This window comes from Coffea eugenioides, chromosome 5 (genome assembly GCF_003713205.1).
Source record: "Coffea eugenioides isolate CCC68of chromosome 5, Ceug_1.0, whole genome shotgun sequence".
NCBI lineage: Eukaryota > Viridiplantae > Streptophyta > Magnoliopsida > Gentianales > Rubiaceae > Coffea > Coffea eugenioides.
Window position 1 is genome coordinate 48,945,908 of NC_040039.1, and position 16,994 is coordinate 48,962,901.

At 35.4% G+C, this 16,994-nt stretch overlaps 2 protein-coding genes across 3 annotated transcripts; one reads left to right on the forward strand and one right to left on the reverse strand.

Annotated features, from left to right (window-relative positions):
* Positions 1 to 6,014: 6,014 nt before the first annotated feature.
* Positions 6,015 to 10,025, reverse strand: LOC113770901 (PAP-specific phosphatase HAL2-like). 2 transcript variants are annotated; one of them, XM_027315528.1, is made up of 6 exons: positions 9,700 to 10,025; positions 8,446 to 8,703; positions 8,016 to 8,352; positions 7,055 to 7,424; positions 6,916 to 6,971; positions 6,015 to 6,361 (listed from the first exon to the last, which is right to left on the reverse strand). In XM_027315528.1, the coding sequence occupies exons 1-4, from the start codon at positions 9,854 to 9,856 to the stop codon at positions 7,121 to 7,123; spliced, it is 1,056 nt and encodes a 351-aa protein (XP_027171329.1). In that variant the 5' UTR covers positions 9,857 to 10,025; the 3' UTR covers positions 6,015 to 6,361; positions 6,916 to 6,971; positions 7,055 to 7,120. The 2 variants fall into 2 exon arrangements, with proteins under 2 accessions (XP_027171329.1, XP_027171328.1); XM_027315527.1 differs by having other exon boundaries at positions 8,016 to 8,703.
* A 3,015-nt stretch (positions 10,026 to 13,040) lies between these two features.
* Positions 13,041 to 14,047, forward strand: LOC113772053. The gene has a single exon (XM_027316592.1). It carries the CDS (start codon positions 13,290 to 13,292, stop codon positions 13,494 to 13,496), a length of 207 nt encoding a protein of 68 aa, XP_027172393.1. The 5' UTR covers positions 13,041 to 13,289; the 3' UTR covers positions 13,497 to 14,047.
* The last annotated feature ends 2,947 nt before the right edge of the window (positions 14,048 to 16,994 follow it).

Sequence of the window (16,994 nt, forward strand, 5' to 3'; positions counted from 1 at the left end):
GGATTTGCTTGGGTTTGAAATGGAACCGAGTCATATGGGTTTGGGCCCAACCTTACCCATATGTGTTTTGGGACTAACTTGGGCGGGATCATTTTGGGATGGGTTTAGATTGATCCCGCCCAATACCCAAATCCATTTTCTACATATTTTTTTTCCTTTAATTCATTTTTTATTTTTATATAATTTTAATATTTTTGATTTATTAAATTTCTTTTAGTTTTATTAAATAAACATGCAAGTGCTTTATACTCAAGATTCCCACCAAAAATTGGATTAACAAATAAAGGAAAAGATAGATATACATCCATATTCCAACATATATCAAGATGGCCAAGGTCCTTAGGATGTTGAATATTTATTCTTATCATTGTCCAATGATGACAGGTCTAAACTAACTGAAATGCTGGAAATTCTTGTGGATAATGACTAGGAAGACTACTAGATTATATTCGCTGGTATGACTATAAAAATTGTTAAAGATAATTTTTGAATCTAAGATTCCGTTTGGATTGACTTTTTTTTCAAAAAATAAGTTTTTCAAATACAATGTTACAGTAATATACAATAACTCAAGAAACATCCCATCCATATTAATATATCAAATATTTCAAAAAAATTTTATAGTAAAAATTTTTCATATACACTGCTACAATAAAATATTTCAAAAACACCTACCAAAAACAGCTAATCCAAACGGAGCCCTTGCCATTTGAGCCCAATGGGTACCCAAGTATTTCCCATCCTTTCCCATTCATTAATGGGTATAGTTGGGATGTGTCCCAACTTAAACCCAATACCAAATTATAATACCCATCCCGCCCAAAGTTCCTTTGGGCATGGGTAGCCCATTGGGACTTGGGACAAATTGCCAGCTCTAGGGTACATCTATGGCAGCTTTTTGATTAGTGGAGCTCTATTCCTCCAAAATAATCTGAGCTGAATAATCTGAAAGAGGGGAGAAAGGGCCTGTAGTAGATATTAATTGAAGTAGTCGTAGTTAAGACTTAAGAGGAAGAAGCAGCTTTATAATCTTGAAAATCTAGCAAGTTTTGGCCGACTGTTATTGAAGTTGAGAAGGGATGAGGGTTAAGGTTTCGAATTTAAAATTGAGTAATCACGCGTTTATGATTTGTCGGTTTCATTTTTTGAAAGCTTATATAAAAAATCGTAGAAAGGTGGGAAAGTAAGGGATTGGATGTTAAGCACACAGCAAATGAATATGAGTGACTGCTACTCCTACTCCTTTTTAAGGTTTGAGAGTGGAGTGCGGTGTCATCCATCGACAAAGATATAGCAATTGGGTTTTTGTCAAAAAAAATATGAACAATTAAAAATTAAGACGTCTAGTTTTAATTTTCATCCATTTGGCACCAAACCCACAATTATATTTTTTAGGGTAAAATATACTTTATCTTTACGTGATTTAGTACTTTTTTATATAACTCTTTTATAGTTTGAAAAACTATATAAAATCGCTTTATCGTTTGAACTAAAATGTTAAAGTGACGAAATTTGCATTCCATAACAGAATCAGTTAAAATGTCAAAAGTACTCCTCTGTAAAGTTTAAAATTATTAATTAACTACCAAGGGATTATGTTATATATTTTAAAAATTATAAGGGAGTTATAAAATAAAACATTAAATTATAAGAGGGTTATGTTGTAAAATATAAAATCATTAAACGTTAAAGTGTTATACATTTTATATTTATATATTTTGATCACTTCAGCGATTTTAATTTTTAGACAGTGATATTCTCGACCTTGCCTTGAGTTCCGTTATGGCCAAAATATCCGTTGCAGAGTAATTTTCCCGTCACTTTGATACCTTAATCCAAATTATAAGGGCATTAAGTATAACTTTTGAAACTATGGATAAATTATATGAAAAATCACTAAATCACAAGGGAATAAAGTGTATTTCACCCTAATTTTTATTAACTATTTCATGGCCAAAAAGGTTTAAATGGATTCGACTCTCATAATCATCATGAGTTAATCACGAGTTGATGCACGTCTTTCCAATTCTTACAAATCGACTGTCAACGCAGTCTTAACGTGACCATAGTCTTAACGCATTCTTATTGTTTCACTGCTCGTGTCAAAACAAAGTGCTTCTATACATGTGATAACTTGATGTAAAAGATACATAAGTTAAAGCTTGAAGCATCGTTTATTTATTTGACAAATAAAAAGAAAGAAAAGGAAGTAACGTGATACATACAAACCTTCTTTTTTTCTTTTTTTTTTTTTAAAGCACGATGCATACAAACTTAAATGTTGTCGACCAAGTAAACACTGAATTGATATTCCAAATTCTCAGCTAAGATATTCGAAAACCCTTAGGATCATGTGTTTGTGTATGGATAATGGATGGATGATAACATGTACATTTGGTGAATTTGTATGTGGTGACCGAGTGAACTGTTCCCAACTAGAAATTGACTTGGAACTTTCATATCAAATCCATGCGCCAATTCCTCCATAGATTTTTCATTTCACGTATTGAATACTTGCATTCGAGAAATTAAAAATCTCTCGGCCGGGTTGTTGCTTTTACATTTTAGCTGAGCTGTTTTTCTGATGTAGTTCTGGAAAGTCATACATGGAAAGATAGAATAAATTGCTCTTGACGTAAATAGGGTGCTACTTATCATTTGAAGTTTTCCATGCAAAGCTCAGCAACTTTCATATGGCCATTGTCTGTAGATATGACAATTTCTTCATTCCCCTTTCCTTGTACCACCAAGAATAATTATAATTCAAATTCAAAAATAGTTAGGATATATTTTCCAATTCTCCTTTATTTTTTTTCAATATTATAGTATTATACATGATAATAGAATGGTTACAACTTTCAATGCAGCTCTAGCACAATACTAATCCACTAGCTAGTAGAACTAATTTTTTTTTTTTTGTTTCACGAAAAAGCCTAACAGCGGTCCCTCCTCACGACTAATTCAATGTAGCATAGGTAAACTGTTGGCTAAGTGCATGTAAAGATTAAAGAATATACATATATTTCATCCTTGACGTATAGTTTATGAAATTTAGTGGGCAACAGAGTAGTAAATGTTCAATAATAAGACAGTCAAATTCTGCGGATTAAATCCGAATTTTCATGACCCTTTTATGCAAAAGATAATCTAAAAAAACCATTTGTTTGTTTCATATCTCTGTCATGTGTACGATATATTCCGCTTAAATTTGCTATAATGTTGATGTTCTTTAAACTCGCAAGAGAACAGAAATGCCCAACATTTTTGAATAGCTTGGCATACAGGGACAGGTAGGTGGCGCTAATCAAGGGGCTTTTTCAGTCAAGAGAAAGCAAGCAACACGATTTTTCATATACTACTACTCGCTACTTCCAATTACAATACACTAGTACTGAATGAGATATATTCCTCCTGATAGGGTAGCGTAAAGACCATTATTGGTTCTAAAGCTCTGATCCCATTTGAGAATTCAAGATTTCTTTAATTTCTTTAGCACAGCAGTAGTGTATCTTTGAATCCCACAATTTGGTGGATAGCTTTTATTTTGTTTCATTGAGTTCTTGACTTTTAGTACTTGCTATTGATTAATTAATCCCCTGAAAGAGATTACTTAAAAAATCTTTTTAGATGGTACCTTTTTTGTCAACACGTCTTCAATCTTAAGACAACCATGCCCTTGTCGACACACTCAAACTTGCATAATGCATGAGTGCATTCTGGTCAGCTGAGTCATTTTCATTTTCTTGGATTTCTTAAATAAAGCTTGTAAATTGGAATTTGATCATTAAAATGTGGGCCCCAAGAGTAGAAAAACGAGGGAAGAGAGGAAGGAAGCTGAGGAAGGCGGACAAAAGGCTCGTCCTGACGGTGCCACCGGCAGCAAAGCAAAGCAGTGGGATGTAACGGAGGCATTTGTCCTCAGGAGGAACTGGTCCAGTAAGAGACTACTTTCCGAGTTGAAAGTTGGAACTGACCGACTGGGCTTGTGTACAAGCATCACTCGTCACCCACAATTAGACATTTCTCTGCCTCTCTGGAACGCATCATCTAGATTCTAATATATTAATACTGCTAATTACACATTAAAATGAAAAAGTCATGCAATATCCACTTTTAAGCAGTTTCAACTATTGTATTCACACTTGCTTTGCTTTAATGCTTTCCTCAGTATGCCAATGTTTTAGATTAATGCAAAGTAAGGATGACCACACACACAATAATAGAAAATGAATGCAGTTGTTTGAGGTTTGCGTGATATGCCATAACCCAGAGTACCAAAGAAAAAATGGAAAAGAGATTAAGATGGAATGTTGAGAGTCAAATAATTTTGGCTTTTAATCAATAAGTCCCAAATTTTAAGGTCTGAGAAGAGCAAGTAGAACATATAATACTCCATACATGCCATCTATGACATGAAGTCTACAATATAGGAAATCTTTTCATAACAGAAAGAGAAGTTTAAAGTCCAGTCCAATAATATGGCACGTCATACCATATGGTTTTTAATCTTTTACAAAACTCAAAAAGTGGAAAGTACTTGGTTAAAATGGTGTTATCATGTATAAGGGTACAAATGAGTCGAATATTGACCTAATCGAACTAAGACTCAACTTAGTTTTATGAAGCTCGAATTCGAACTCTCAATGTAAAACTCGAACTCGAGGTCGACTCAAATTCAAGTCGAGCTCGAACTTAAAAAAAATAATTATTTTTATTTTTAAAAAATTAATAAAATAATAATTTTTCTTAATAAATAATAAAATATTAGGAATATATATATATAATTTTACTATTAAAATAATATATATAATTGAGTCGACTTGCAAGTTAACGAATTAAGTATCTTTGAATTAGAGTTCGACTTAGTCAACTCAAGTTCGATATTGACTGAGCTCAAGTCAAGCTCGGACTCGAGTTGCTCGCAAACAGTTCGATTCATTTGCAACCATAATCATATACAATAATCACTTCACCTAATTTCTTTTTCAATATATATACACATACTAATAGGTTAAACCAATGAAATTCTGAATATGACATGAACAAATGCCAAAACATAAAGCAAAAATTTTGGGATTTTTTTACATTGTTATCAAAAAAAGAAGCTGAGAGAGGGAGGAATGGATTGGATGATGCGGAAAGAGAGAGTGCAACTGAGAAATCTCAGGTTCGAGACCTCCTACTTAAACTAAAAAAAAATTATCTTTTAAAAAAAATGAAAGAGAACCTAAGAGTTAAACCATGGCCTGCATATCTAACTATAGTTAAATCTATGGTGTTTGGATAGCAATAAAATAGTGAAGGAATCCGCATGAACATGTGCCAGATTCAACCACTGCGCAAAACCGTCATTTAACAGTAGTATCTTCCATGACCAATCCGTTGACTCCATTGATGCAATCCATTTGAAAAATACTACCAAATTTAAAAAGAAAAAAAAGGGCTTATTCCTAGTTCATAGATCATATTTTATTAGCCCTACTAGTCAGTGGTCAACCGGGTCGCCGGCTGGGCTAAGCCAGATTCATAAAATAGCGGTATTAAAATACATCCAGTTAGGTACGGATTGCGGGTTCTTTGATCAAGAAATTGCAGACAAGCCAACCACATAATTTATGTCTCAGTTCGCCGGATGAAATGGCATTAGAATTTGTAAATTCGGGACAGCCGACAAACGTGTTGAAGATTCTTTGAATTTTCTCCGAACTGGGTTAGGCGTTTACTGTAACTTTTGGGTCATTAGAGTACTCCGTGAACGCTCACTGCTCGGACTAACTTTTGGGCCTTAAGACTACCTTGTTAAAAATCACGGCTTAAGGTCCAATGGGCTGTTAAGACACACACACTCTTCAGCCCATAATATACTAGTAAAAAGTTTCCCCATACGAGCTAGATTTTGAAGTCTCAGCAGTTTCAACACCCTTTTAGAGAAGAAAGAAGTGGAAGTGCTATTTCAACACACTTAAAAAGAGAAGGAAAAAGACTTCAGCAGTTTCAACATTCACAAGAATCTGTGGATTTCTGGTAACAGCAATTATATGATGAGAAGTGTCATGAATGACACAAAACTGCAACAGTACAGAGAAGCTCACAAATCTTGTCGAAATGGACAGAGAGAGACAGAGGAAGAGCAGCAAAGACTGCAAATCAAGAATCGATTGTCCAGACATGACTTGCATCAAGAGTTTAACAATCAAAATACATCATAGCCTCACAGGGTTGCCAATAATTGTTGTCCAAAACTGTGTAAGAAATTTAGTCCGGATTCCAGTGGGAGAAAGCAAAACGTTGCTTGCCAAAAGCTTGCATGCTCTCTTCCTTCTCATGGACAGGGTGATTCAGGGAGATATTGTACTTGCCACTGCTCAAGAAAAACAAAGAGCTCTTATACTAGCAAACACGCTAAGATAAACTCTGACAAATTTTTTGCCTGAAACATGTCAAATATCCAAATGTAAGTGTAGGTCAAATGTCCAAATGTAAGAGTAGGGACGGGAAATGCTGGCGCTTTTACAGATTTTAGGACAACCTATTTAAACCTTTTAGGAAGCAACTGAACTTAAGAAGAAAAACTTCCGTACTTGTCAACAAATTCCAACAAGTCTGAAATTATATCCTACTTTGCCTAGATAAATGTAAAGTCAAATTTTACCTCTTGAGATAAAGAAAAAGCTTCTTAGTATAAAGATGTAAAGATTAAACTTTGATCAAATTAATATGGTCCATGAAAACAGAGAATCGGGCTAAATAGGACAAGTTTCATCACACCTAAACCAGGAACAAATCTACAGAAAGATATGATCAGCAATTTGGGGAAAAGAAGAGATGAATATATTAAAATTAGCTGTCAACAACTTTTTTGCATGAACAATGATTGACAAGGCATTCTCTGTAATTTTCAAAGAAATGACAAACCAGGTGAAGCCATCTTCAAGCTGGCTGCATCCAGATGTACATTTGATTTGGTGAACCTGTGAAATGCAGCCAAAGAACAAGTCCTGAGGATCAAGTACTTAAGAGATTCAAAATTCAAAAGTTACTACAGGTGTGTTACCATGCCGCTCAGCATTGATTCAGTATGACTAAGCTTATTTGCGATGGTGGACAAAATGACTATCGGTCATAGATTAGATGAGTCCCAGCTAGCATAAACAGCCCCAATAATTTTTTCATGCAGCTTTACACCGGAGCAAGCGACTATACCCCTATCAAGCCCTTCAAGGTACATTCCCTTCGAAAAGTCCAGTGGCCGCCCTCCTGCATCAGTTACCACACCACCAGCCTCCTGTACAAGGAGAACACCAGCAGCATGATCCCATATCTTCTCCTTGTAGCCCGCTCTGGCAAACTTCATAAAAATCTCAGCATCTCCCCGAGCTATTGCTGCATATTTCACCATGCTATGAACACGGAGCGGCTTCTTTCTGCCATAGTGTATAAAATTGCAAAACCTCAGCCTTTCAAGAGCCATTTGAGGCTGTCCAAGCATGTATTATTAACGTATAGGAGGTTAAAGCCTCTTTCCACAACCAATAGAAAGTAAAAGCGAGAAAGAAAAATAGAAAGCCTCTTTCAAAATTCAGTTTTACTGAAGTACAGAAAACAGACTAAGGGCTTAGTTGTCAACAAGTGGCATTCTCCAATCATTGTCCTATAAGAGTGAAAAAGAAGTGTAACACCTTAAAGAGCAGCCATAAACTGATATTTACCATCCATTTAGTGTTTTCTCTCCATTGAACCTTTTGAAATGCAAAACCTATTGTTTGTAGCGCTGTAACCGCAGAGGGCAGAAGAGGTTACACCTCTTTTAAAGTTAAAGCTGTACAAATAACTGCTCTGCAGATAACCAACCCAAGTTGGTAACCAGCTTCAGAAATTAAATCCAACTCTAAAATATGCAACCAGCATGATGTCCAAGTTTACTAACCATTCAAGCTAATGTAAGTCATCTCCTTTTTAATAAAGCCACAGACGTTTAGTAAGGCATTCATACAAAGTGATAGAGAGCTACACACCTTAGCCCAACGGCTTGAGCAAGTCCGGCTGTGAAGGAATGATTTGAATTAGCTTCTTCCACAGGCTCACAGAAAGTAGCCAGTGCTGGATCCTGAATAGAAGAAACTCGCACTAATCTTGCAGAATTTGGCCAGACAAGCTTTTTATCACCCTGGACAAGTGGCTGCATCCAAGCTTCACCACTACCTGTCCTTGTGTACAAGATACACCCTTCTTCCCATATACCAGGGTTAGTCACTGACAATTCTGGCACGGCATGACTTTGTTGCTCGTGTTTAACAAGCCAGTTTCTTTTAGCTGGGTAATTAGGGCACCCAAGAACTCCAATAACAACTTCTGCATTATCAATCAAGGCAAGAGCAATAGCATACTGGCTCCCACGCAAAAATCCTAGCGTTCCATCGATAGGATCAAGGACCCAATGCTTACCAAGAGGACCTCCGGCTGCATTGCACCTGCCAATTGCCTCAAGAACTTGTGAAGGCCCAAGAGCTTGAGCTGGGCTTTTAAGACCAAATCTGGGTGCTTCACTTAGGCATTCATTCACGGTGTTGACAACCATTTCCAACAGACCTGCTGATTCAGGCTTTGAAAGAGTTTGAACATCTTCTTCAGCAACTATGGAGATGTTCTGGCTCCCAAATATTTCTGACAAGATCCAGCTTACCATGGCTTGTACACTCCAATCTGTCAAAAAAGCCATCACATGTTTTGTCAAGTCAAGTACAAATGCAAATACAGATGTGGCCATATAATAAGCAATTACATAGCTTCTGTATAGCTATGCAGCTATAAAAGCTTCAACGTTTCAGATATTCAAATGGTAGCATGTTACCACGAACGAATTTGAGATCTAACAAAGTGATTAAATAAGCATATTGACATGAGAGGTGGTCAGTATGGTTTTTGATTGGAGCTGTGTGTACTTGTTTTTATCAGTCAAATAAAATAAAAAAGGACCTACTTTACTCACATTCTGCCAATATAAAGCTAATCAAATGAACTGGAAACCTTTTCTAAACAGTTCTGTGCTCCTATATTCCCCTTAAGAAAGAGAGCCAGTAAACTAACAAGGAAACAAAAATTCCTTAAAATTTGGAAGAAACGAAGTTCATCTCCGTCGACAGAAGTTCTCAAACCCCTTTCGTGAAGATAAAAAAATTCTTACTGAACTATACAATGCAGAACAACTGCATTACATAAAGTTCTTTAGAGAAATGTCATAGGGTCAGCTTTACGTGAATGAGGAAATGTCTCACCTGAACAAATTTTAAATGCCAGCTTATAGACTATCAATCAACAGAAACCCGTTGTGAGTTCTATAAAAAAAATGCAACTGTTTTCGCAAATAAGATCACATTAATATGTGAATATGTACTGAAGAAACAAGATAAAAGCATGCAATCTTTTGTTTGTTAAGAATACCAAAGATGAGAACTTTCTTACAAGACATATGGTTCTAACAAGTATACTATTGTTCAGTACATTTACGTTCCTTTTTTTTTTCACCTACTTTCTCCGAATTTCAACAATGCAAAGCTCCACAAACTATTAAGAAAAACAGAAACACAAAAATCACCTATATTAAATGTTTACCACGAAACAACACCAAAAACAAAGTTGTAACTGAAATACGGGGAAAAATAGGAAATAACTTTTTCCTTCTAAGAAAAGGAAAGTTACCAGCGATAGTGACAGGGGAATTATCCTCTTTAGACTTGAATTGAACGAAGGATGTAGAAGAAAGCAATCCTTTTTGGACTTTTTGACAGAGTGAGCATGCCATATGCACCACCCTCACGGCCACATTCAATTCCAGAGAGTATTTATCGTCCTCCATGATGCCAATTTCAACAATATAGATCCGACCCAGGTGAAGAAACAATGCTATGTGAAAAGGGTTGGTCTAGATTGGTAAAGTAAAAGCTGTTCTCTGCATGGTTGATACCTCGGAAGAGAGGTCACTGATGATGCTGCATCATCTGGGTTGACGGCAAGGGAATGGAACGCGTTTGTAATGTACCAATTTTTAGGAGTGAATTGCAATTCGCTCCCTCGGTTTTTACACATGCGAATGTGTTTGGAATTGTAAATTTATCTCAAATAATATTTCATTTGTATCATAAACACATTTCTTAATATATTTTTTTATATTTTTAATTACTTTTTATGTTACATACATCACATCAAAAAAAAAGTACAACTGTAGTTATTTTGAATAATACTCTATATGAGTCCCTGAAGAATTAGTAAATTGTGTAAACGCCTCCAATTTTTTCCTGATTTTAGATTTCTCTTCTCATTTTTTTTTTCATATTCAGATTCGCCTTCCATTCCATAATTCAAGTTAATCGTTAACTTACAGTTATAGTTACTTCCATAACTCCATTCCCCTGCTTATAGTACTGTCCATTACAAATATATTAAACAAAAATTAAATCTTTGGCCAAAGCCATGATTTTGAAACCTTAACAAGCCTTGTATTCTAGAGGAGTATAAAAGAATAAGGATAAAAGCTAATTTAGTTATATTAGAGTAAAATCAACGACTGAAAGTTGTCTACTACTAGACAAACTCATAAATCTTGGTGTAAGTCCCAAACTTAAGATCTATAATCTTTGCTATTTTTCTAGTAGATAATCAACAGATCTATAAGAAGTTGTTATCCTAGTGAGCGAGACTTTTTTTTTTCCCCTCTGAGTGGGGGTGAGACATAAGTTTTTTTTTTTTTTTTTTTGGTGTGTTTGGGTAATAGAGGCCAATTTTGCTAACAATACAAATCAAACACCGCTAGCAATCCCTTCATTCATGTACCTTTCGTCAACATTAAAGACTTGGAAAAGCAGTCGATGCTGACTTTAATTGTATGGTTCACATGGAAAGATTACTCCCCCACGCCTTGATTCACTTTTATCGAACACAAATCTTAGTAGCGTAAACATTTGACTTGCGACCCATTTTAGGATTGGAGTGCAATAAATGAGTTAGATATATTTTTCAATCGCGCGCGCGCTTTGCTTTCTTTTCTTTTATGGGACTGAAACTTCAAACAGTTTCTTTCTAGCACACATGACGCAAGGCAGTAGGCAAATTGGGCATTTCAGTTTCCTTCTTCCTCTTAGACTCGTCTACTAAAAGCTGACAGGTTTGCATTAATGTTGTTAAGCTCGGATGGATTCGAGACTTTCAAGTGATGAAAGCTGCAGGGCAATACATAGTTGAAATTAAGAAAGTTCAACTTTAATTTTCAGGGGTATCATTTTATATGCTGCTGGGGACAAAGAAAATCGAGGTGTTGATGATATTCTTGATCATTTCCTCGGTGTAGCATTAATGAAAGGGGGAGAAAATTGAAAGAATAAAGACATACTACTAGTGTAATTTATTATTTCAAATGGTGGCCGTCCATATGTATATGTGACATGTCTTTCATGGTTCTACATTCCTGGGGTGGGGTACGTATTTGATTTCAAGTTTAGAAAATTGAAAGAATAAAGGCATACTACTAGTATAATTTATTAGGGAAAATGACATGTTTCATCCCTCACATTTCACAAAAATATTCTTTTCGTCCCTCACTTTTAAAATGAAGCAATTTCATCCCTGACATTTAAAAATTAAAGCTATTACATCCCTGAACCTAATTTTCAATCTGAATCAAACCATCCAATAATCCAATAATAAATTTCGGAGATAGAATTGATAGGTCACTCGGTCAATTTCATCATATTCACATGACATTTATCAAACCAAAAAAATAAATATTATAACATAAAGGCCATTATTTGTTTTGGAATAGTCGGGTTTTTCTTTTGGGTAAATCTTTTCATGCACCGTTAGTATATTCGCTTGCGAGTCTAAATGTGTATCATAAATACAAAATTTGGTGTTTAAATTTAAATTGAAACGATATGGTAGGTACATAAAACTATCAGTGTATACAATGACAATGTAGGAATTCAAGTTGAGTTATATTCAAGTTGAGTTAACCAAGTGATCTACCAATTATACCTCCAAAATTTGTAATCAGGTTGATAGGTGGTTTGATTCAGATTGAAAATTGGGTTCAAGGATGTAATAGTTTTAATTTTTAAATGTCAGGGATGAAATTGCTTCATTTTAAAAGTGAGAGACTAAAAGAATATTTTTGTGAAATGTAAGGGATGAAACAGGTCATTTTCCCAATTTATTATTGCAAATGGTGGCCGTCCATACTCCATATGTATATGTGACATGTCTCTATTCATTTCATGGTTCTACATTCCGGGGTGGGGTACGTATTTTTATTTTTTTTTTCAAGTTTTCAACATCCAACTGTATGTGACACGTGGCTTTCTCCCACCACCGAACAGTGAATCCTGTGTAGGTTTCCCGCTACATGAACATATTATCATGGACGAACGGGCGTCATCAACCCCTACATACGTAATAAATTCGAGAGATTGGCCAATCATCCCGCGGTTGGACGACGTTTCTTAGGAGTAGTTTACATAACATAATACCATTTGCCGACTTGTATAACCAACCTGTCATTTGCAATGCCCAGGAGCTTTGATTGAAACTAATACCATCACCAATAAATATGTAGACCAAGTAGTAGGCTTCGCAACTAAGTTTAACTCCACACGATATAAGAGGCTGAATCAGTGTGTGTGTGGTATAGCTAAATGAATTGTCTAGGTTATGAAAGTTGATTGATTTATGTGCTCAAGGAGAAAGTGTGTGCCCATTGGACGGAAAAAAATAGACAATACTAGTATTAAATACAGTAGTAGCAATTAGAGCAAATACAAATTAACTTAATTGATAAATACAGTAGTAGCAATTAGGGCCAATACAAATTAACTTAATTGATAACGTTAAGTCAATTTCTCGTTCGAGGTCGTATGCAAGCATTAAATTGGTGGGATATTTCTAATCTATAATAGTGACTCGAGCTAAATTCAGCTTAATCTTTTCTTTAGGAACAAAAAAAAAAACAACTACGGATTTCTATATGTAACTATGTAGGAGTTTTGGATTTGTTAAAACGGATTAAAATATGTATAAAAGGTGGATGGAAGGAACTGAACCTCCGCGCTATAAAATAAAATGTATGTGCTGCTAATGCTAAAGTACGACATAGTAATATTAGTGCTATTGACCACAGATTCTCTTCCAAGCCTCCGGCCCTCACCTCATTGAACTCTTTGAGTTGTGACCAGCACCGAAAGCAATTCAAGACAGAGACCTCAAAACTCATCATTTTCTACCCGTCATCGACTTCGACTTCCATGGTTTGCTTCTGCTTTTTGGTGGATCAGAAGAGGATGGTAAGGCGGTGCAAGCCGGTGGCAGGGTCGTGTTCGCGGTGCGGTCGCGGGGCAAGCGTGGCCGAAATGCGAACTTCCACGAGATTCTGTTACATTCCATTTTATTGGAAATCTTGGAAGGCGATCATATGCAGCTTCTGTGGAGCCGTTCTCAAATCCTACAGATAAACAACTCTTTCTTACCCTGTGGTGCGGGTGCCTTTCTTGTGCACAATTTGTATATTGAGCTAGAAGCCAAGTGATCATGATCAGATTGATGCTGATCATTCTTGGAAAGTCACATCGAGCTGCTACTTTCTTTAGTAATCATGGAACTTCAGGGTTAAGCATCGCGTTAAGGGGAATAAGGAGGAATGTTTCTTGGACAGTACAGCACCCACTGAAAGAATCTAATACTCAGTTTGCCGGATGTTCTCAAACTTTGAGTTGAAGAGAAGAGGAGAAGTACGGGCCCTTTTTTTGTTTGTTTTTTTCCCCCTAACCAATATCTGTATTTCATATAAGTACTTTCTTTATCTCTTATTTTTCGTATCAGAAATTTCATCTGCTAATCCCTGATCAGCATATTTACCCAAAAAATTTCTTTCTGCATATTTACCCAAAAAATTTCTTTCTGCTCCCCCGTAATTTCTGGGTTAGTGGAAACGAAGAAAAGTGTCAATCCTCGACCTCGAGAAATATTTTGACAGTTGAATACTAGTCATCCTCAAGTTTTACCATGGCGGTTCGTTAATACAAGAGCAAAAGGTTTACCTTCTCAACAATGCTTTTTTTTGCTGTATCAACACACTATCAGTATACTTACTAATCCAAATACCATTATAATGTCATCAACAACACCTTTTATCCGGTTAGTGCTGAGGTTTGGATTGAATAGCTAACAATGAACTGCTGTGCCTGTACCCTTTCTCAACATGATTTTATATATTCTTCTCTCCCTTCTGTGTTTTTTTTTTATTTATTTATTATTCCCTTTGATCATAAATGTTATTAATTACCACCGTATTGAAATTTCTACTTTAATTATACCGAATCTAAGCAGAGAAGACCATCTAGAATCTCATTATGATTTAGGCAGGGTAGTGTAAGATATATTTTTGGGCCAACTCGAATTAGGCTTTGCCAGCATGGGTAGATACTAGGCTTAGGCGTTAAGGTTCGTACAAACATGAGTTGTTTAGAAGGCTGGAGCATTGGCTTGGTCCCCATCGCAAACCTAAAATCCTAATGATAGTTGTGGAGTTTTCCAGCGCTGATATTAAATTAAAATTTGCTTGACAGAGCTTTTTTTTTTCCCTCCCAAGATTAGGAAGGAAACGACAAATTTCATTGTCAAGAAACTCTGCCATTCTAAATTTTTCTAATATCATCTCCAAACAAACCAGCAAGATATGTCAGAACTAGACTCCATGTCTTCGTCTTGGAGGTGGGATTGTACAGACATTTACTAAATTCAAGAGACATGATGTACTTTTTCGTTTCAAGGTTTAGTTAAAAAAATAAGTCACGCTTTCACTCGAAACTATCTCATCATGTGGTTTCATATTCGAATATTTTTGACGGTTTTGGAAATAGAATTTATACTTTCTTCAACTTAGTCCTACATCGCAAAATGATTATCAGTGGGTAAAACTATAGAAAATTTTCACTAAGAAGATACTTTCTAACAATCTAGAACACACACAAATTATTATTAATTAGTAAACTAAAAAAAAAAAAAAGTTGAGTTAATTCTTTGACATGAGGAGTAAAAAGGAACAAAAAAAAAAAAAGGAGAGACTTTTGGTAGCATTTGGTAATTCAAAAACGGCCAGTGACAAAATAAAATGTGTATTTGACTTGACCCAAAAAGAAATTAATTCGAGGAAAATTATCAGAAAGAGCGGCTCACGTGAATGGCGGTGCTACCGTTTTGAACTTTCTCCTACATTCTAGTCTTGTATCAGAGGATAGGCTGTCATTCTTACGTGTTAGTACTCATTAGTACTTAATTCCTCTTTACAACTCGACAATATTAATACCAAACGTACATATGACAAATAGATTAATAGTACTAGTTTTTATCATCTAAAGTCTTGGGCCTACCACCCGACTCCTCTAACCATCTTGATCCTGCAATTTTCGATTAATGCTGGCTTGGGTAGCAAATGAGACGGACTTCGGGTTTTTAAATGCTGTTGACATATCTACATGGAACGTCACCGACTGCTCGAGCTGCTATTAGTTTCAACCTTGATATGGATTCGATATGTAACGCTCCGGCCCAAGGCTCCTAGTTGACGAGGGACTGGGGTTGCATCCAAGTCAAGTCGAGTTTGAATACTGCACCGTTTAATTTCAATTCGAGTTAAAATAATCAAACTTGAATTTGTGGAATTTTGAGAAGTCAAATTCAAATTCGAATTAGATGTCATATTCTTCTTACTCGAATTTAAAGTCTAATCGTGCTTACCTAATAAAAATTAGTATTTTATATATAATTTTGAAGAAAGGATATAATCGACGTTTCATATTGTTACATATAAAAAATTATATGTGTGTGTCTATATATATATATATGTATGTATATAGAAAGTTGAATTAGACTCGTTGAACATATGAGTTTAGGAATATAATACTCGAACTCAATTCGTATATATTATCGAGCAACTCGAATTCGATTAACATCAAACTTGAGTCGAGTGGTTGACTGAGTTACTTGTGAGTTTGACTCGAGTAGTTTGGTCAACTTGGAACCCTACAAAAACCACCATTCACAATGTATGTCACATACATAGGGGTGTTTCGCGAATCGAGCCGCTCGCGATCTTGTCAATATCGAGCTCGAGCTAATTAAGTCGATCTCGAGCTCGAGCTCGTTGGCTCGCGAGCTCAATTATATATATATTTTTTATTTTTTATTTTTTATTTTAATGGTAAAATTACATATATATCCCTAATATTTTATTATTTGTTAAAAAAATTATTGTTTTATTCATTTTTTTTATTTTTTAAAAATAAAATAATAATAATTATTTTTTTTTATTTTTTTAGCTCGACCTCGATCTCGAGCTCGACTCGAATTTGACTCGAGCTCGAGCTCGAGCTTGATATTTTGAGTTCGTCGAGCTCGAGCTCGAGTTCGAGCTTCATAAAATTAACTCGAGCTCGGCTCGATTAGCCAAAGCTCGACTTGAGCTCGACTCGTTTGCACCCCTACATACATGATTGATGGTGTGATATGTGCAACATTTTTTTAATACCAAAAAATGGAGTTTTAGCATTATTAGGAGAAGATTTTGAAAAAGTAAAGGGAAAAAAATTCAATTTGTCATTTTAGCATTATTACAAGAAGAATTTGAAAGAGCAAAGGAAAAAAATCAATTTGTCAAATTTCCCTAGTGCATTGTTAAATCATCTTTTACCAAATTAATGTAAAAGAGCATCACGAAATTTAATCTAGTCATTGTCTATGTTATCATCATTCATGCAAATATATATTGATTGACAATCGCTAAACTACGTATGTGAGGCTACACAATGATCACCGTTGTGCACGTCATGTGTCAAAATCAGACGAATTCCGAAGAACTTTATTTCATCAGTCGTTATTTTTGTGTTCAATTGCAGATTTTACTGCAAAAAGTAAAATTACAGATAAATCGACCACACTGAATTTTAACACAT

Bases quoted from the DNA above. Each gene is read 5' to 3' on its own strand.
- LOC113770901 (XM_027315527.1), bottom strand. From the start codon at position 9,856: ATGGAGGACGATAAATACTCTCTGGAATTGAATGTGGCCGTGAGGGTG. The intron at 8,704-9,699 runs GTAACTTTCCTT...CTTTTTTGACAG, and splicing joins TTCCCCTGTCACTATCGCTG to ATTGGAGTGTACAAGCCATG. The intron at 7,425-8,015 runs GTGTGTAGCTCT...ACACTATGGCAG, and splicing joins GCTCAAGCCGTTGGGCTAAG to AAAGAAGCCGCTCCGTGTTC.
- LOC113772053 (XM_027316592.1), top strand. From the start codon at position 13,290: ATGGTTTGCTTCTGCTTTTTGGTGGATCAGAAGAGGATGGTAAGGCGG.